Below are 21,628 nucleotides of genomic sequence, written 5' to 3'. Positions count from 1 at the left end.
GTAGCTCTTCTCCAGATTGACCTCGCCAAAGCTTTTGATAAGGTTCAACACGAATTTTGTCCCGACTACTGCGACATGTTCAGTTAGGGGATGTATTATACAACGGTATAACACTTTGTTGTAAACATTGCACTACAAAGTTAATTGTGAACTGTACCCTCTCAGATATAATACAAGTACAGTCATCCGTTCGTCAAGGTTGTCCGCTCTCGCCTTTACTCTTCGCCATATACTTAGAACCGCTTTGCTTAAGCGTGCTTTGCGACTCGAGCATTAAAGGATACATGTATGCCGATGAGGAAATTAAAGTGCTAGCTTATGCAGATGACATTGCCTTCTTTTGCGTCGATAAGCCAAGCATTACCAAGGCAATAAACGATACCCTGCGTTTCTGTGAGACTGCAGGAGCTACTGTAAATTTTGACAAAAGTAGAGGCTTTTGGCTAGGCATGTGGGCGCTCACTCCCTCTGTATTCGCGAATATTCATTGGAATCAGTCTCCGTTTCGATATCTTGGAGTACCTCTCGATAACTTCCGTAATAGTGGACCTCATTGAGCGTCCACGATAACCACTATCTCTCGAAAGGTGACAACCTCGCAAGAACGTTATCTCTCCATTTTTGCGAGAGCTAAAGCATGCAATACATTTCTCGCTTCTAAGCTTCTTTATGTTGTGCAGGTCTTGCACTGTTCACGTGTCCATGTCCAGGCATTTCATAGAATATTTGCATGTTTTGTTTGGCATTCATCATGGGAAGCTATGAGAAGGGACAACTTTTTTCTCCCGCTTGAAAAGGGAGGCCTGGGTCTTGTGCATTTGTTTGTGCGACAACTGGTCATGCGCTTATTTTACCTTAAAAATGTCCGTCATCCATTCCTTCTCGCAGTTAATCGAACACGTCTTGCGTCACACCTCCCTTTTCTTTTTGTCACGACAAACTTTGCTCAAGAACTACGTTATGGGGCTTCTTAAAGGAACTTGTCAACCCTGTTTCATTCTTAAAAGCCAGATTCAACCTTGAATATTTGTTTACCGTTAATTGCACGTCGCTAAATGTAGCACTTATAGATAACCTTTTCCCTGAACCTCTGTACCGAAAGCCGTATATGTCTCTATTTGGTCAACATGTTCTTTGCCGTGTCCGTAGAATGTGCATTGCGCCAGCAGGTGGTGGTGGTAACAACTTTATTGAGATTCTGCTCAGTTATCTGGCAGGCCCGAGTCCTAGGATGGCCCCTCACGAGGAGCGACCCTTTCGGCCCAGGCAACGAGGGCTTTTTGTCGTTTTTCATCCGGCGTTCTGAGCAGCTCCTCCCACGTCTGTTGTGAGGGAGCTGGCAGGAGCGACCTGGGAGGGGGTAAGCCCTCGCACCCCCAAAGAATGTGATTTTGGGTAGCCAATGTTTGATTTGTGCAATTTTGACATATTGGGTTCCATTGCCCGTTGGTAATTATGGATAGCCAATGTGGGTTGGGGAACGATTTAGTTTGGATTCGACGCAGGATCGAGGCTTGCGCTCGCGTGAGGCTTGCGTTTGGAGGCGGGTAAATTCGCCTTTTTTGCTTGTAATAGTTTGTTATTTCCTGGTATGTCGTCGGTGCCTCATCCATGGGATCCGAGTCTGAGGGGCACATCTCCCGGTTGATTAGACCTCGGGCTACCCAGTGCGCCTCCTCATTCCCTTGATTCCCCGAATGGGCAGGGACCCATACGAGTTCAACAGTGTTTTCATTATTAAAGTCCCGTAGGACTCGCGCTGCACATACGCCTATGCTGCCTCTCGAAAAGTTGAAATCGAAAACGTTTTTCTTTAAGCTGCACACCTCCACACTGCCAGTTAAAACGTAGCTTCAGGAAAAAGGACTGTATGTACCCTGGGATACAAATTGTAGGCTTTGCAATCAACCCGAGACAATAGAGCATTGCTTTATACTTTGTCGTGACGCATTTCTTTTTTGAGACATTTTACAAAGAACTATCAAAAAAGACTTTCCTCTCACATGTTATGGTATCCGGTTCCTTCCTTTCAAAAAGACAGCCAGTAATGCACCATATGATTTGTTTATGTTATTAGGACTTTATTCATTATGGAGAAGTCGAATGATCGACAGACATGCCGAGCCACCTCGCTCGACAAGGTCTATCTTCCGGGAAGAGACTGCTCAAGTCCGTAGTGCGGTGGCTACATATGATCCCGTCCATGAATGGACTTCGCGTCTGGACGCTTGTGCTTGTTTGCCAGAATTTTGAACTGTCATTGGACTGTATACTATCTGTGAATTTGTTTCTCTTGTATGTTCATATGTAATGTAACTGCATTGGCTTGACAGTACTGATAATTCCATGCAATAAAGAAAAAAAAGCTGGTGTGGCGTAGCGGTAAAGTGCCGGGCTTGGGATCTGCAGGTCGGCGATTGATTCCTGGTGGGAGCATTTTTTTATTGCACTAAAACGCTCTTTGGTGCTTTCTGTATTCAAAAAAATATATGCGGTGTCCAGACACCGCATATTTAACGTGCTAGAGCTGTTTTTCGCACGAGTAGCCAGTGCCTCCCAGTGCGCTGCGCCTGCCCAGCGCCCCAGTATCTAGCTCGCGGCACTGGGCCCATAATCCGGCGCACTGGGTCCCAGTGGCACTGGGTTTTGCAATAGGGATGGTTTTCGGTTGTCAATGGTCTCACGACCGATCACCGTAGTTGTTGAAATCTTATCTTGCACTCTTCTTAAATGTGTTTTTTTTTCGTTGAACAGCTTGGTTAAGGTTGGCTGGGGCATCATATTGCATATGTTGACATCATATTGTATAGGTGAGGGCAGTTTCTGGATGCCAGATTATGCTCATGCACAGTCCAAAGCATCATCAACCTCGCCTATTATGGTTCATATAGCCTTCTTTATGTCACTGGTACAAACATTCACGCTTAACAAAAAATACAGCTGCTGGTTGCTTTGTTTCGTTCAGATGCACGTGTGCTGCAATATAGCTTCCAGCATGCATCTCAATGCGGCATCACAAACGCTCACCAAATCACCAAACAGGCGCAGTGGCTGCGCCTGTTTCTACCACAAATATTGGAAATGTGGCATCCAACATTCACTGCTCAGATGATGATGCCCTCTCTAGGGGGCTCTCGGTATTTGTTTTCATCTAACGCGAAGTTTATAGGTTTTTGATCATTTCATATACTGGTACAGTACCAGGGCTAGCGTCGTTCTTCTTTCTATAGAAGAGAAATGCAATTTACAGGAACTTTGATTGCTGGATATAAGAGGCCCGGTGACCACTTGAGATTCTCTGGAAGGTCGCCTACAATCTCAGCTTGTAAGGCTACTCAGATATACTTCTGATCATTGGACACCATTGCAGCAATGTCAGGAGGAGAAGCTTGTATTTTCTTCGCTAAGACAAGCTGTCATTAATAACCAAGCCAGCGGCGCAATTCACAATAGCGATGAAACACGTATACGCATAACCAGAAACCTTAACTCTGGAAAGTGACTAAGTGGTAGTAGTAGTAGTAGTAGAATAAACTTTATTTAGTCCCTGTTTGTTTGCGCACAAAAAGTTTTAAGATGAACCTGTTCCAACTAGGCCGACTCGCAGTTATGCTCGCAGTTATATTGTTCGTCATGATGTTTAGGGAGGAGGGGAGTGGGAGGGCCCATCCTCTTCTTCCTCGGGCGGCGGCCAGGCCTTGCGCCTTGGCGGCATCTTCAGCCACCTGTGCGACCCGGAGTTGGACATCCAGGTCTGAGCTGAGCAGTGCAGTCTCCCACTGCTCTAGAGTAGTGATGGGAAGGGCAGGCAATAAGCAAGGGCGTTTTCTGGTCTTTATCAGGGGACATGCCCACATGATGTGGTGGAGATTGGCTCTACGCGCGCATAATTAACAATACGTTGTATGTAGCCCGGGAGAGAGGGGACTGTACGTCACTGTGTTTGGGAAAGTGTGCGTCTGTAAAAGGAAACTGATTGCTGTTTATCTAAATTTTTCTGAGCGGCATGGTAATGTCCCCTGGCCTGACAGTAGAATTGTACAATTTTCTTGTAGGATACCATCCGGTCTCTGCCTGAGCGGCAGAGGTATTCGAACTGCTCATCGCAAGAGGTTGTCGTGCGGTCACGGATGGCCAGTTCTCGCGCCGCACTGTGGGCAGTTTCGTTTCCTTGAAAACCGGAATATGGCTGTGCCCAAAAGAGTTGCGTCCATCGGCGCCGGGTTTCCGCTACACTGGCCAGAATTTTTAGGACTTCAGACTAAATCCGCCCTTTCGCGAAATTTCTTATAGCTGTCTCTGAGTCGGTGACTATGAATTTGTCTGCGGAGGCAGCGTTCGCCAAGGCGATTGCGACTTCCTTCCCGACCTCCGACGAGCTTGTGATAACTGAGCCTGCAGCGATGATTTGATTTTGCTGATCTAGTACAGCCACTGTCATAGCATCTCGGTCACGATATTTGGCAGTGTCTACATAGGCCACGTTCTTAGAGTTTGAAAAGCGTTTTTGTAAGTATTTGGCTCTTTCTTGCCTGCGTTCTTGGTTGTGCAGAGGGTGAGTGTTCTTAGGTAATGGTAAGACGTGTAAAGTGACTAAAGTAATTTTTTTTCTCAAGGCGTAATATTTGCTCAAAATTGGTGAAGCCTGTGTCCCCTTCTGAACCTCGGTATTTATTTGCAGCTCTCCCTCTGGCCGGAACATCACAATGACCGGCGGCCGCCTGACCCTCGCCATGACTCTCTCTCATATGCTGGTGATTGCGCTGTGTGTAACCCACGTATCGCTGGCGCAGCACCTAAGAAGATATAGACACGTCAGCCGCCCATGGGTGGTAAGTCTTTGGGTTACAAAACGTAGAGGCACGTTGATGCCTTGACCTGTCATGATCTTTGTAATGTCCACTATGGTTCTTAAAAGCCAAAGAAAGACTTTGAGCATTTTGAACGTGGGACATGTCCCCATTCTGCAGCAAACGTTTCATCGTACGGTGACCAAAAAGTTCGTTTCTCTAAGCCTATGTTAGTGCGCTGTTTACAGAAATGTTCTGCACCATGAAAAGATTGTTTTGTTTTCTATTTAACATTGTCAGCATATGTTTATAATAGCCGACGAGATGCTCATTTGCAGTCATTGGACGAATCTGGATATTTGCTCCTCAGAATACGACGATGTCATATTCACAAAGCTTTTTTTTTGTAGGTGATTCATGTTGATTAGCCAGTACCATCACTAACTTCTCCTATATTATGAAAATTTAATAAAGCACGCCTTTATTGCCGCCTTAGCTGCAGCTACACTATTTGCCAAGGCTATGTTAGCCTCTTCACGAAGCGTTTCTCATGAAAACATGGTTTTTGTCTTAGTGTCCACCTTCTTAGGGAACCATATACAGCAGAACAGTTTGTTTACGAATCGGATGCCACAACCGCGAATAAATTGCCCAAGTACAAATATTCCTACTTTAATGTTCTGCGACGCGTTCTGCGATGATCTCGAATTCCCAAATAGTCTATAAATGCCGCTTTGGATTAGTGGTTAAATCATTCTGAGTCACCATCATCCTCATAATCATTGGCGTATTTTTATGTCCATTGCAGCACGAAGGCGTCTCCCAGCGATCTCCGATTACCCCTGTCTTGCCCTAGCTGATTCCAACTTGCACCTGCAAATTTCCTCATTTCATTACCCCGCATAACTTTCTGTCGTCGTCGACTGCGGTTCCCTTCCCTTGAGACCCATTCTTTAACTCTACTGGTTCACCGGTTATCTACCCAAGGCACGACATGGCCTGCGCAGTTCCGTTTTTTTCTCATAATGCCAACCACAATATCGCCAACCCCGTTTGCTCTCTGATCCACACTTCTCTCTTTTGTTACGCCCAACATTTTTTGTTCAAGCGTTCTTTGCGCAGTGCTTAACTTGTTCTCGAATTTCTTTGTTAATGAATGTTTCTGCCGCATAATTAGCAACGGTGAAACGCAATGATAGTACATTTTTCTCGTCAACAACAGTGGAAAGCTCGGAGTCAGGATTTGGTAATGCCTGCTGTATGCCCTCCAGCCTATTTTATTCTTCTGTGAATTTCTTTCTTATGATCCAGATCTCGTCTGAGTAATTGACTTTGATAAAGATAGTCCTGCACAGACTCTGCTGACAGGCGATCAGGAATTCTTGTTCCTGTGCCAGACTATCGAACATAAACTTTGCCTGCTAGGTATTAATCTTGAACCCTACTCTTGCACTTTCTCCGCTAATGTCCTCCATCATTTGTTAAGGCCCTCGACCAATTATGGCAGCGTAAAATATGACAACAACAATAAACTGAACAGGATGGCTGCTAGCTCAAAACTGGGCTTGGTTGCACCTTACAATAGACATTCGCGCATGAAGAGTACAAGAAAAAAGCACAAGATTTGATGCGAAGAGCGCGATCGATAGCCGTCGAAAGCTTATACTCATCATACCCCTATTGCAAAACCCAGTGTCGCGCGCTACATCCTGAGGCGCTGAGCAGGCGCGGTGTACTTGGAGGCGCTGGGTGCTGGTGAGAAAAGGAGCTCTAGTGCGTAAAATACGCGGCGTCTGGGCAACGTGTCTATTTTATTTAATACAGAAAGGAACAGAGAGCGTTTCACTTCGGTAGAAACATGAAAAAGCTGAAACAAAAATGTTGCCACCAGGATTTCATCCTTTGACCTGCAGGTACCAACTACTCAGCCACGCCATCTTTTGTTGCCATTATTGAATGGAATTATGAGTAGTGTCATTCCAAAATTGTTACATTACATTGGGACACGCATGACAAATGAATGCACACATGCTACGCAATCCCATGAAACTTCGTAATTCGGGCAAACAAACACAAGAATCCGGATACGAAATCCATTCAGGAACTACACTGCGCACTTCAGCAGCCTCTTCTCGAAAGACAGACCTCGTCGCGCGAGGTGGCTCGGCATGTCTGTCGATCATTCGGCTTCTCCATAATGAATGAACTCCCAATAACATAAACAAATCGCATGATGTATTGCTGGCACTTTTTTTGAACCTATGGAAGGAACCGGTTACCATAATATTTGACAGGAAAGTTTTTTTTTATAGTTCTTTCTAAAATCTCCCAAAAATGAAAGGCTCACGACAAAGAATAAATCAATGTTCTATTGTCTCGGGTTGATTGCAAATTCTACGATTTGTATTTCAGGGTACATATAATCATTTTTCCTGAAGCAACGTTTTACTTGGCAGGGTGGAAGTGTGCCAGTAAATGGGAGGGTGCGAATCCCTTGGAATATTAAGATCCAGGGGCAGCTTTAGTTTCGCAGACGCGTCTCCCACAGACATGGCAGATGCCCAATCGCCCCGCAACTAAATCTCACCTCTGTATCAGACATAAAAAGTTTTTGTCCGTATTTAATAGTATGCTTGGAAGTGCCACAGCACTGATTTTTTTTTTGCTTTGGTAACTTACCTTCGTAAAAAGTCCAAAATGAACCGCCTACCAGGGACGCACTATCGGCTGTTACTGCCGACTTTGATAGCCTTTTCTTTTCCTTCGCGCACGGGATATTCAACAATTTCTTAGTTCAGTGGTCGCTTTCAATTGAAACGTCTGCCTAGTCCCATATCTCCGTCAGAGAAGCGTAGGCTTGAGTTGGCAGTCTTTGGCGACCGCGCACATACGTATGTTTATAGCGCATTACATCGGCGCTAATCGCTTCCTGTGGTGACACTGTAGACACGACAAAATGGTTTATTTCAGAACACCGATCCGAAAGCTGAAATATGGACTGATTAATCCTTTTACACTTGCTGATTCCTGAGTCCAGACCGGCCGATATATAGCGTTTAGGAGGACTCGGCGAGTACGTTAGACCTGCGCTTCGGTGGAAATGCAGGATCTTGACGCGGGTACCGGGCGATTGATAAAATGTGTGTATTTTAGCCTTAGAGTTTTTGTCTGTTATATTTTAGTACACTAGACAAAGTCGAAGCACTCGATTCGCTTTAGCTTTGTTATCTGTGCGATAAAATCAATCAGTGGCAGGCTTTCTGGGAGTCCGCTCGAAAGTGTCTGAACGACTTCTGCGTTTCTTGTCGACTCCACAACTTTGTAACCACAGCGACAACTCGCACTCATCGGTTTCGTACAAACTACAAGAAAACGAAGCGTCATCTGCGTTTGCTCAACCTCGTCAAGAATATAGCTATCTGCCCAAGCAAAAGGGAAATGCCAAAAACGAAAGTGATTTTCAGTGTTAAATACGTATGGATAAACAGGGCATGAACCATGAGAGGTGCGTAATCACGCACTTTATTTCGAAGCTGCGACACGAAATACACTCTAATGACCTGGAGTTGTAGGATTATTTAGGACAAGATATTAGTATCTAGCGATGAGTATTACTACCTTGGGTACTGAAACCAGTGCGCCACAAAGGCAGCCAGCGTACTTTCTTGTCCGAGCCCGCGAACTGCAGCGAGAAGCAGCGCGGGTACAGCACAAACCAGTGCGCCCCAGCATCATAGCAGTGAAACCAGCGACGCGTCCTGTGTGCCCCAGCCGTTGTCCAACCTTCTCACCGGTGTACCAGTGACTCCCAGCGAGCGCGAGCTTCCATAGTGCTATCCCGTGTCAACAAACGCGCTGGTTTCCCACAGGATGGCATTGGAAGACCTGGTTTTTGAAATAGGGACGTCACCTCTTTAACACAGATAATGTGACGACCTCTAATCTACCTTTGGTACATTATTCACATGAGCTGTCATATGTGTACGTCCCCTGAATGTGAATCTTCACGTGATTGCCCTTGCTTTCAATTTATTTTTTTTTCTCTGTTCTTTTCATTGCGGCAGCACTTCATCGGCACTCCAGGCGCCTTTCCACCGTCATCGTCGTCCCCACCACGATGTTCCTTATAAAGTCTAAGTGCGATAACATTGAGGCCACACGCTTTATGATGTCTGCGCGAGCGAAAGCGCACATGAGTGAGCCGAGAAAGATGATGGCTCGATATCGCGCGTAAAAGGAAGGGTCGTGGGAAGGAAGCACACCAGCTTCCATCCCTTACAAGGCAACCGGCGTGGGAGGGGGCATTGTACTCCTATTAGGCCACATCCTCCCTCTTTCTCTATCATCTTTCGCTTCCCCCTCCCGTGACGACGCTTCGTCGTGCTCCCTCACGGGTTGCAGAATCAAGCGTCCTTCCTTTCTTTAGGTCACTATCATCATCATCATTCCACTTCGGCAGCGTACGGCAGAACGTGGCTTCGTGGGCCCTATATTGAGAGAAATGTACGCTTTTGGCAGGGCACACATTCTTAGGCGCGCCGAGGGCTCATGGCATTGTGTGGGTTGTGTTGTCGCCGTTTAGTTCGCGTTGAAGCGAGTAGCAGCAGGAAACGTAACTCGCTCGCCGCTGCTGCCCTCTTCCGCGCGCCAGCGCTCCGACACTGTTCGCGCTCATCGAGTGGCATGCATTCGTGTTTCCCTGTGCGCGCGTGACGTGGTTTCTAATTTATTTAGCACACGAGCGTTTACAGAACTTTATGCAGCTGACAAGACGAGTAATCTAACTACGATATTTGCTAATTATTTGTTATCGCATTCAATGCTTCACGTTTAGACTGAAAGTGTGACTTTGTCTCCCGTTTCTTTTTCATCTTCTTGCTTTTTTTCTCCAGCTAGAATTCCTGAAGTTATTGCGGCTTTTCTTTATGACCTGCCCTAAAATGAGAAAGAGCCCAGTTTCTTTATAGCTGAGGGTCGCCGAAGTTAACCACACATAACTGTTCCCCTTTACTAATATGGTAGGATTATCTGCACAGGTATAGCAGGATATGGTATAATCTCTTTCTCTGTGTCGTATAATTCTTTTCGCTTTGTTTTTACAACTTCCTAGTATAGCATTCCATTCTTACATTGGTCACATGCACCTTATACACAGTGGGCAGCGAAGTGCGAATACTTATCCTCGCTTTATATATTTCTCTCGTACCTGCCCATCTGGACACTGGTGCGACTACAGTCTGCCAAACGTATGCACTGCCACACGACCGAGGAAGCTGACATATCAAAGTTCTCCCGGCTAATATAGTTGCGGAAAACGTTGTGTGACGTAGTTGTGTGAAAACTTCAGGCTTTCACACAACTCGCTTACCAATTGTTAACCCATGCTATCATGCTCACTGTTTGGTTTTATTTCTTCTGCTTTTTTGTTGCACTGTAATACATTTGTTAGAACCTTATAGAGTACTTCTTATTGTACTAATTGACAGCTCTATGTCACTAATATGTTTCGAAGTCGCGATATAGTTCTGTAATTTTTAGGCAGTGCACCTCGTTCGTGTTGTTTTTGTTTCGTTTACTTTCGTATTGTCACTTCTTTATGTGTTCACTTGGTCCTATGCCTCCCTTACTCAATTCTCCATGTAGGGGCCTTGTAAGGTAATTTTCAAATAAATATTAAACACTAATTCAAGAAAAATCCGATGACACCAAAGCACTTCTAATGAGTCGTGAGTGCCAAAAGGTTTATTCCCTATAGAACTCCGCTGAGCGGTCCTTCGATTTTTGCCCGGTGAGAAATGTTTTCGAGTTTCCCTGCGGGGTATGTTATCAAGTTTCGGGATTAAATTGGTCAGGGTTATTTTTTGTCCAGTTTCTGCGTTAGCATGTTGGCTGTAGAACGGAATCATTTGAACGATATTGCTCATAAATCAGGGGCACTGCATGGCGCCGACGACTCGCGCGACGAGAAACCGGGGAGGCAGCAGCGGCCACCAAGGCCGGCAGTCGCGCGCAGCAGCTAAGCCCAGTGAGGGTGAGACCGTACGCGGGCTTCCCGATAGAGAGACGACGGCAGCCGGAAGCGCGCGTCGCGTGAGCGCCTCGTCGCCGACGACAAGCCGACTCGCCCCGCGGCGCTGCGTCTGCTCCGTCGAGGCGCTCTGGTGACGTGGCGTTGCAGCGAACGACAATTTAGGAGTCGTTTCGCTGCTACAGGCTTTTTCGCTCAATCGGACGTTGGATGCTTTCGGATCAATCAAAAACGGTATATACCAGGCACTCCAACTTCTTGGTTTGGCTGTTCTTATGCTTTATTTTTGGCCCTTTTTGGTTACTTTTGTTCAGCCGTCACCTCGTGGTTAAAGGTACACCTCGGTTGCTACATGTCGTGAGTCGAAGACCACGATACCGACGGTTGCCCACCGGCTGTCACCATCGGCACGGGCGCCCCTCGGCCCGACACTCGCCTTACTTCGGCATTCACTTCGGGAAGGAGCGCAGGCCATGCAGATTCCGCCGAACCCTGTAAGCACCATAAGACCCTCAGAAAAAAAGAGAGTCTGGGGCGATCCCATGGTGGCCATTTCCCATGTCGAGTCCAGCTTGCCCTACTCGCTGGGGGCACCATTGGGTTGTGCAGAAGCGCCATTTTCGAAGCGTTCAGGACACAGAACCCATCTAGCACGAAAGCTTTACATATATTTTTATAGCGTTTCTCCGAGACGGTCAGAACGGTTTAAAGAAGACCCAAATAAGACACCCCAATTGTTAAAACGTCATAAATGCCGGCTAACTACCAACTCAATTTTTTTTCTGAGACCATCTAGAACACATCTTCAAAACGTTTTCGAGAAGGTCGTCCAGAAATGGGATTGAGCCCTACTGAAACAATCTCTTTGCTTGCCTTATGTTATCTAAGTTCAAAAGGTACTTAGGACGTTATGAAAAGCGGGTATAGACAAAGTCGTGAAATGTCTGAGATAATCTGAAACTTCCTTTCTGGATTCTAGTCACACGAGCACCGCAACGAAGGCGTCTAGTGCAACAAAGCTCCTTGCGCCACGCCACTGTTGCTTTTAGAGGTCGACGCGTGACATGAAAGTTAACATGTCCCCGAAAATAAATTATCCAGAATATCATGCTTGGTATGCAGCAACCATCCCAATGACCAATGTAGAAGTGGCAGCCTGCTAAGAAAAAAATGCACGCGTCTTAAGAGGCCGCCAGTGCAGGGCTTTGCGCCGAAAATACATTGCACCAAAAGAAAACATTATGACAAAGCCAAAACTTGTTGAAAAAGTAACACTTGTGCTAGCTTTCAGTAGAATGTATAGAAAAAAACTTAAAATAAATGTTATTAACAATGAGTAGAACTCGCATAAACACAATTCGTTATGAACTCCAAGTTGCTCGATGACTAGAATTGAAATAAACAAAACCCACGACTGTGCAGTATAAAAATTTGAAGCGAGAAAATTGGCAGTGGCTTAGCTCGGCTATGCCACGATATACGTAGCGAAAGCTAAAGCATAGCACGGTTAGCCTTGGTTAATCTTGATTGCAATTCCAGGTTAGTCTGGTTGTCTAGCTATGTTGCGGCGTTTAACCAGTCATTGGACGTGCTGTTCGTCTGCTTCCTGGGCGATTCGTTTCCTCTTCATCTCGTTCTGATGTCGATTACAGGCCTATTCCTGCTCATCAGAATTGTCACCGCCCATACTGCCGCCTCAACTGTGGTTGCGGCGCACGCCAGCTCTCCTTTTCAATCCTCCGACATTTTATCAGCCATGCCAAGCAGCTGGTGAAGCGAGCGGAGGCGAACGCCACGACGAGCAACGTGTGCGACGTCATGCGCCTCCTCGGATCACGGCCACGGCGAAATCGCAACTTCGCTTCCAGTAAAGCTTTCGCTTTAAAACGCGGATTACGCTAAAGTCTGTTTCTGACCACAATAACGATCTCATACTGTAAGATAAACACAGACTACCGTTATTTAGAACTTAACATCGCAGCAATTACATGAAGCAGGCTGTGGCACGGCCGCTAGATAAAAAAATATATATATTAAAGAGTGGCCTGCCGCCTAGAGTGGCCTCCAAAGGAGCAAACGGGACAGTCGGAGTTGCCGGAAGCGCGCTAGCCGTTCTTTAACCTTCTTGTGCGGGAAGGGCCGACTTGCGCGGGTGACTGCCTTCAAAGTGCTTTCCTGGGGCATTTTCTATGCCAGCAACTGGTGGTGCCGCAGCGGATGACAGAGTTTTCGATGCACGCGGCAGGTCACACCTTTTTAAAACGAAAGCTTTACTGGCCGCGAACTTGCGATTTCGCCGTGGCGGTGCTCAGAGGAGGCACTTGACTTCACAACGCCGCCTCGCCGCGGATATTTCTCTCTCTCTCGCTCCCTAGTCACTATTGCGCATGCGCCACTAGTAGCAAGGAGCCACAGGTGTTGCGGCGCTGCGCAGAGCCGCGCCTTTCCGCGCCACTGTGCGCCGCCGTTTGGTATGACGTCACTCCGAGTTCCTCGTCGTTGCGCTCTTCTCCGCTCGCTCGCCAGCTGCGTCGCATGCCGGATAACATGACAGAGGATTGAAAAGGAGACCTCGCGTGCGCCGCAGCCACAGTTGAGGCGGCAGTATGGACGGTGACAATTCTGATAAGCAGGAGGAGGCCTGGAATCCGCATTGGAACGAGATGAAAAAAAAAACGAATCGCCCAGGAAACAGACGAACAGCACGCCGAACGACTGGCTCAACGCCTCAACATAGCTAGACAACTGGACTAACCATGCCTTGCAGTCAAGATTAACCAAAGCTAAACATGCTACGCCTTAGCTTTCGTTACGTATATCCTGGAATAGCCGAGCTAAGCCACGGCCAATTTTTGTTTATTAGTGGCACGAGCATCAAGTTACACTCTTGTTTCTTGCGCAGCACTTCCGGTTCACCTCCTGAGACACCCGGGGAGGAAATAAAAATAAATGAGAAAATATAGAAAGAAAATATTAGTAAAACAGAAAATTAGTAACATACCTTATATAAATAATATCAGAGCATAAGCCTAGTTACTAGTTGAGTAACTGAAGTGTCTGAAATAATTAAAATTAGTTAGAAATCTCCGAGACGAGCGAGGAAAAAATTCAATATCAATCAGAAAAAAATAGAAAAAATAGTACAGTACAAAATTTATGGGTTTCCTTAAAGATATAATGTCAGAGCGTAAGTTAACGACATGTTGATCTACTGACGTGTTTGGAATATTTATAATATAGAAATCACTGATTACCGCCCACAAAGGCACAGAATTTTAGACTTTAGACCCGCCACGCGAGCACGACTTTGTCGAAATTCCTGGAAACCCGGAAGTAGAAAGCGGAAGTAAGGACGTCACTAATGTCGTCACAGGCAAGAGGGTGGCATGATATCTAACTGGCTACGTAATGGAAAATTGCTACCTCCCAGTTCGGTTCGTGCGTCGCGTTCGCCTGAAGTTACCCTAAAGTACACCAACGCCGAGGAGAGAGTGCCGCTAAGAGACAGCTAAATCAAAGATTATGGCCACCTACCATCTTTTTTTTCTGCAGCGGCCGTGGAAGCAGACTGCTAGAGCTAAACTTACTTGTTCTAAACTATTAGCCTAGTGATGTTATCAAGAATCTAGAACCTTGAAAATTACCCAAAAACAATTCTGCACGCTTTCTTTAAACACTATGATAAAAGCCAAACTATGAAAATTGAGCATATTGCCTTTTATGCACGTTAAATAATGTAAATCTGTTCTGCGGAAGGCTGCAAGGTGGAGGAAAGTACATGAAAGGGAAAATTATGCATCCACCCGAATTGTAGTAGCACAAGGCTATAAACGAAACCCATAAAGGTTTCTGAGGAAGAAAGTCTCGCAGTTGAAGAAAAATTTGCCCTGTTCCGGGGCTCGAACCCGGCACCAACGCTTTTGACCATCTCACCTAACCAGGAGGCCAGTCGATCGCAGAGCGAGGGCTAATTCTCAATTCTCTTTTCTTTTTGTCTCTTTTTTTGCGTGTGCTTTTGCATTTATTGTTTGAATTAAGTCATTTTGTTTTCACTCCTAGTATATTTTAACACGTATTTATTTATGTAGCAAGGGTTATTGTGCGAAGCAGTTTCGACAGTATGATAAGCAGGGTGGCGCTCGTTTCTGCTTGGTGTCCTCCTGCTGTAACTGTTTCACACGGTACAGCCTTGCAACATGTTGGAACGCCAACTAGCCCAATCTGCTACCCCTCGCTGGGAATACTTATCCTATGTTTAAAATGACACTAAGCGCGCAGTCGATCAGCATAAGGACCTTTGCAGAGCAAGTGCGGGTGTATGAATAACCGCATTTTATGTCGTCGTACGAAGCGGTGGCCGAATTACCCACGCCTATGATAGATTATGCTATCGCGAATGACACTATAAGAAAACAAGAGAATGAAGAACAATGCGACAAATGTTGCTACCCTACAACACCGGCAAGAAATAGGGGAAACGCAGCCGCTCACACAGTTTCCACGCAAGCGGGATTACTCGTCCTGCACCCAACACTTCGTTCTCTCGCGAAACGCCACAGACCGAAATCCCTACCTAGAGATATGGGCCGAAGGCTCTCCTAGCAGAGCATTGATGCATTACATTCCAGCGAAAGAAAAGCAGACAGCGAACAGACCCTATTAAAAGCTACACCAGTGAACGTGTTTGAAAACAAGGGCGGGTTAACTCGCACGGAAGAGGTTTTCCTCAACAAGGTTTTGGCTAACGCTGCATACAGACCGCACGTACATGACAAGGGGCACGAAAACAGAGACGCTACGACTGGGAACACATTTACCTGATGCACACATTATCAGGAGTCACGCAGAGCAGACTTCCAACACCTCAATTAGAGCTGCGCAGCTTTTTCATAAGGGAGGTCCAGGTTCGAACACTCACTGCGCGAAAACATTAGAATCCTCCGAAATCGAATACAAAGTAACCCTGAAACGTGCAAAGCCATCGCGACGTATGGCAGACAAAGTGGCCAGTTTTGAGTAGTGTAGGACTGGTCAACCAGACCATGCGAGGGCGACCGAACGGACTATACATCTAGTAATACCAGAGTCTGCATAAAGTGCAAGATCAAAGACAAGACTGAGGTAAAGATGTGCCTCAGCCAACAATCCGGCAACCTAGATTCATCTCCCACGTAATCCACAACAGCGGCCGAGCACCGTCCCCTTCCTTAAAATAAAGGCTATATTAGTTCAATCACTCATCTCGTCATTCTCACAACAGGTGTCATCGAGCCGTGGCGAGGCATGGCCCCGGCCCATGAAGCAGACTACGGGGCCTGATCTGCTCTTGCTGAACCCAAGCACGTTCACCTTCGTGTTCGTCGGGCCCCCTGGAGGCTGCGACGTCGTCGATCGGGCGCTAAAGCGATACCGTAACCAGCTGATCTTCAGCGGCTGCTTGGGGCCCAGAGGAGAGACTGCCAGCCAGAGCAGGGTACCTCCCCTTGGCCCTGTCAAGGGCCTGCCCATAAACTCGCTGCTTGTCCTACTGGGTGGGCCGTGCGAGCACATACCGCATCACGACATGGACGAAGCATGTTAGTTCTCCGTCCGCAGAGCGGTTAACTTTGACAGAGACATTTGCTGTAAAGCTATTTTCTTGCCGAATCATTACCGTCATCGTAGTCGTCATAATTGGTTTTGTACCACAAGCTTCTATACTCACACCCTAAATGTTATAGTTGTGGGCACAATCATTTACGATCATCTTCATGACGAAATAACTGTTAACGAAAATGTTAGTCTTCCATGTACACGATTTTACTTGTTCACTCAAATGCCGTAATTCTCCCTCAGCTCACTTAAACGATGTTAGTACTCGTCGAGAGTGCATGTGCATGGCTGACTTATACTTAACTTTTTGTGAAGGACCAGATTCCAGGGTCTACGGCTGGTGGCACTAATATTTAGGGCACGTTTCTTGGATTGTTCAGAGCGGTTAGCATTCTTAGCATACTTACCGCACTTTTCGGTGTCTATCTGTCTTACCTGTCGCATTACACCTCTAACTGCTTTTCTCTCAGCTTGGGCCCATGTTTAGTCAATGGTCTAATGGGCACAGGGTTTCGCTACTTTACTGTGGGAGCTGGCGTTGAAGAGCAGCACTGGCTAGGTGCTGCTCTTCAATGAACCTCCTTGGCGCCCACTTGGGTCACTGGGCGTATGCCGCTGTTCATTGAAAAATTATCATTTATATGTAGAAATTATGTATTCGCACTTGTGTCACACGCGGGCATTACCGCGGCAATGCTAGATGCCACAGAATGTCAAGACGGAAGCGTGAGAGAGGGGCCCGGCTGCGTACGCACTGTGATAATATAGAGTGCGCGGGAGTGGGAAGCATAAACATATGAAGGCAGTGCGCCGTGTGGTGGCGATGAGGACACCGACTCTTTGCAAATACCCGCGAGAGAGCCATCATCATCATCGACATCGATTCGGGAGCGTCGACAGTGGCGCCTCGAAAAGCGTGACGCGAGAGAGTGTGGCCCGTGGCGTGATTAGAGCGCGAGGGTCGGCGTTCGGTCAAAAAGAGCTGCGTCGCTGGGCGTCCGGCCCATTAGGAGCTATTACCACCCGCGTCATTACGCCACATGCCAATCAACGCTGCCACCCTCTGAGAGGATACCTCGCCCAGTTCTTCCGCTGGGCAACTGGTCCAGGAGGGCTGGCAGTTATGAACCTGGGTGAAGAAGCGTTCGGGTGAGCGGCCACAGGGCTACCCCGCCAGCTGTGGACGTGACCCGGTGGCTGCTGCTGTGGGCTTCCGAGCGCGAACCCCGCCGGAGGGAAAGCGGGCACGCGGAGGCTCCGGTATATCGACTGTGGCGCAGGACCACCCGAGCCCCGCGAGGTGGTCCCACCCTGCTGTCCGACCCTGCTGTCCGACACTGCTGTCCGACACTGCTGTCCAACCCTGCTGACCAACATCGGTTCCACGACGTCTCCTACACGGCGACACGTGCTTCCGCCTGAACTGTAGGCCGATTGCATTTGACCAATACATATATATAGCTGCATGTCGTCTAGAAGGTATTTTGGGGAACTGTCGCGTGTGTGGGCCGTTTTTTATGTGTTATGTGCATAAATAAAAGGCTGATGTGTGTTTGTACTTCTGCGTGCTGCTTCTGCCTCTTTATGGAGTGATCCTGCACCCAATAACGTCCCACACACCTCATACATCACGCGTCTCTTAGACTCTAACACATTGTTCGCTACATTGCTCAAATGCTAAAGACTTCGACTTTCGTCGTGGGATGGGTTCTGCCAGATTTGTTTTGGTAATTGAGTGTATGACTGCTTGATATGAGAACGTGGACTGTGGCAAAAATGTTTTTATTGCTCTGCATTTGCAATGAGCTCCCTTCAATTATAATAATGCGAAAGCATGATATGCCCCTGGACCCGGAAAAATCCGGCGCCCGTTGTTATCATCCGATGGCACCAAAACCCACGTAACCAAGTGATGACTTCACGTTCCTGGCGCTGAATCTGCTGTGACTCGCACTGCGAAATCCCACGGTGAACAGCCACGGCATCGGATGGGCACCGTGGTCCACACTAAATACATTGACCCATTTCTAAAATTCAGTTGACTGGCGTTCAAAGCCAATCAGGGCCAGTGCCAATATTGAATTGGACCACCCCCGAAATTAAGGTGGCCTCGCCCTAAAAATTTCCTTTGACCAATTCAAAAATTCAGTTGTCCACGGTCATAACCGACCTGGCCCACTCCAAAAATTGGAATAAGATGGAGTAAAGGGGAGTAAAATGGGTTAAGATGAATTAGGCTGAATTAACTGGAATAATCTGAAATATGGTTGGCACAACTCAAAGCAAGGTGGATTAAGTTGAATTAAGCTGGAGTTTTATATAAAGGGGACAACTTAGAGAAATCAGATTGCTTTCGCATTCAAATCATGTAAGGATACTTAAGTGACTGCCGATTCTTTATAGTGCACCTGCAATATAAATTGTCAAGTTACTCTACTGTTTTACTGATTATTGTCTATAATAGTTAAGGCAATAACAGTTCATTCACAACAATTCACCAGTTATATTTTACAGGAGCAAAGTGATTTGCTTAGTTATTGTGGTTTATCCGATTGCAGCCTGAACATTCATGAAAAGTCTCTCCAAGCACCTCCACTGGCCTCGAAATCTTGATCTTGACATCTCTTTCGATTGTATGTAGAGTCTAGTTGATTGTGAATACGGACGACCACGGCCCCAGTGACATTGTCTGACCTATAAGTTTGAAAGCAAAAAAAAAGGCTCTGAAACAATGTTAGAAGTGGTTTTCCACCGCCCACTGGCTTAGTGCATCAACGTAGCTTCCGCAGATAACCACAGCCGAAGTGACTAGAGTGTGATGGCCATGCACTCTGTATGTCAACAGCAATTCTTGTATGAACTCTGTATTTCAACAGCAATGCTTGTTATGCAGATTCTAATTACTAATTTACACTGAATTCAAGTATCACATACCTGCTCTAAGCAGCAACCTTTCGTTTGCAGACACTCTGGAGCTGACGGTAAACTCACAGCCGTCACTTAGGGCCAGTTCCGTTTGGGGTCTGCTGAGGGGTCTGGAGACGTTCAGCCAGGTCGTGTACCCCTACGACGGCTTTCAGGTGCGTGACAGAGACCGCTGCAGCTCAGAGTCCTCGATGCTCCGCAGGTGGACCGCTGGTGGCACTTGAAATTTTCTGCCAAGTTGTCTTTCTCGAAGTATTTTCTCTCAACGTAATGAGAATGCAGCCTATAGTAATACAATGTCCGGCTTGTGACACTATAGGCACATTAAAAATGACGAGTTATTAAGGAAGGAAGTGGAAAGCACTCTGTAGCTTCAGAACCATTTTTTTTTACATTTCATGTTGGGTATAAATGGATATTTATTTATTTATTTTGGATACTCTCAATCGATGAGGCATTGCAGAAGGGAGTGGGTGACAGCATATTATCTGGCTCAGAATTTCAGACCTTGCTTTGCGTCAAGTACGGTGCACCCGTAAGTTAAGAGGCAACATAAGTGTCTTGCTTCTGCACATTTTCCGTGCTGCTTTAATTAAACAGCAAACGTTTAGGGTATAAACTAATGAATGAGTTTCGGATTTTCAGAATTTTATAAGAAATCTGTTACAACAACTTGGTCACCTACGCACTATGTGCTGCAAATTTTTCGAAGCTACATGCATGAACAATTAGGAACCGTATACGTTTGCCATTCCCGTTACATATTCAGTTCGCTGTCAATGAGACTGTCATCCACGACGCCCCAAGGTTCCAGCACCGCGGTCTTCTCATCGACACTTCCAGGCACTTCCTCCCGCTCAAGAAGATTGTCGAGACATTGGTGAGTCATTCGCGGCTCATGCCTATTGCGCAACATCTGGTGGGTGCCCTCAAGTGGTGTGCAAAAGATCACTGTGTCCTCTTTTGGCGCACAGTGCTGCTATAATGGCGCTGCAACCTGCAGCGATGCCTCCTGCCGAAGGCAATAACAATAAAAATTGGTCGTGCGTTCATTCTTCGGAGATTATTTGGCATGGTACTTCGATTCACCTTATTTCTTACGATGTGCTCAATTAGTGATCATACGTGAAGTCTTGGGATGTTGAAACTAACGAGCGAGACAGAACTCCATGTTATGTCCCAGTGCAAAGTGTTTATTTTTACGTGTAGAGGTTGATTTCTATGTCTTTTTATACAGTAATGTACATATAAACAGAATACGCATTTTCTATATATCTATCGAATTTACGACGAAACACCTGTTGGTTCAGCAACACTAATGCATAGCACTGAATAGTCTCCCACCGCTCCCACAGCTGCTTTAAGCAGTGGACACTTGGCCCTCGTCACCAAAGTGACTTACCCACTGGAACAACTAGTGGCTCAAATTAGTGTCAAATGCACTCATTGAAGAAAGGCATGTACCTAGTCACCCAGGATGGGGTGAACGACGTTCATCAAAGTGCGGCACATACCCAGTTAAGCCACTCAGAAATCGAAATTGAGATCGAAAAATTTCATTAAAATGTGCCGCATACCTAGTTTCACATATCCAGCGATCCATATTGGAGTGAAAGAGCTTCACTGAATAGCAGCACGCAACGAGTAACACATATCGAGCAACACAAGCTGGTCGAAAATGGCTAAACTGATAAATAGCACAAGCTCAATGTCACATGCGTGTGACCCAAGTTGACCTCACTATTCTTTCTGTACCCGGTTTCCTCATCCCATCTGCCGAATACTCTGATCATTGAACTATGGGCAACGTAGTACTGAAAGTTGGCGGTTGAATGGTTAGAAACTCCGGCAGATTAGACAAACAAGTAGCCCCTAATATGCATGAAGTACTCTATGAAGAATGCTAATGATTTTAATAAGGAGCGTGAACTAAGAACGCTCACAATTCTGAGGCTGAGCCTCTCTTGCGTTAAAGGGACCTCTTAATGCAGTTATCACTCTCGAGGCAGGTAGTAGGTAGGACTGCCACGCTCTGCAGTCCTCTATCCGCACTCGTAATGATCAAATTTAACCACGCTCATTCTAAGTTTTTCTTAAGCCAGAATTGGTTTTCTTGAAGCGGTAATTCGTTTCCAATATTGCACTTCCCTAGGGTTGCACGTCGTTTGTTACATTTGTTCAGGGTTGCATTTTCATGGAGGTCTCAACGGTGTTTTCATTTTTTAACCATGCGGCGAATCCTTGCTGGCAAACATAGCTGCAGGGAAAAACCAAACATAGCTCGTCTAGTAAC

At 46.4% G+C, this 21,628-nt stretch overlaps 1 protein-coding gene across 7 annotated transcripts in view; it reads left to right on the top strand.

Moving 5' to 3' along the window:
* LOC142590715 (beta-hexosaminidase subunit alpha-like) overlaps window positions 1-21,628 on the top strand; it is a 254,126-nt gene that overhangs the window by 51,030 nt on the left and 181,468 nt on the right. For 6 of the 7 annotated variants that reach the window (XR_012830233.1, XM_075703137.1, XM_075703136.1 and 3 more), the window contains exons 2-5: window positions 4,682-4,832; window positions 16,079-16,394; window positions 19,375-19,490; window positions 20,105-20,215. Coding sequence is in view for 6 of the 7 variants with exons in the window: in XM_075703137.1 (XP_075559252.1) it covers window positions 4,682-4,832; window positions 16,079-16,394; window positions 19,375-19,490; window positions 20,105-20,215 (694 nt within the window). In the remaining variant the exon portion in view is untranslated. The remainder of the gene's footprint in view (window positions 1-4,681; window positions 4,833-16,078; window positions 16,395-19,374; window positions 19,491-20,104; window positions 20,216-21,628) is intronic. The other variant, XM_075703140.1, reaches the window with a different exon arrangement.

The sequence above is a fragment of the Dermacentor variabilis genome, chromosome 8 (assembly GCF_050947875.1).
Source record: "Dermacentor variabilis isolate Ectoservices chromosome 8, ASM5094787v1, whole genome shotgun sequence".
NCBI lineage: Eukaryota > Metazoa > Arthropoda > Arachnida > Ixodida > Ixodidae > Dermacentor > Dermacentor variabilis.
Note: the sequence above shows the minus strand (reverse complement) of the source record. Positions and strands in the feature narration are given on the sequence as shown.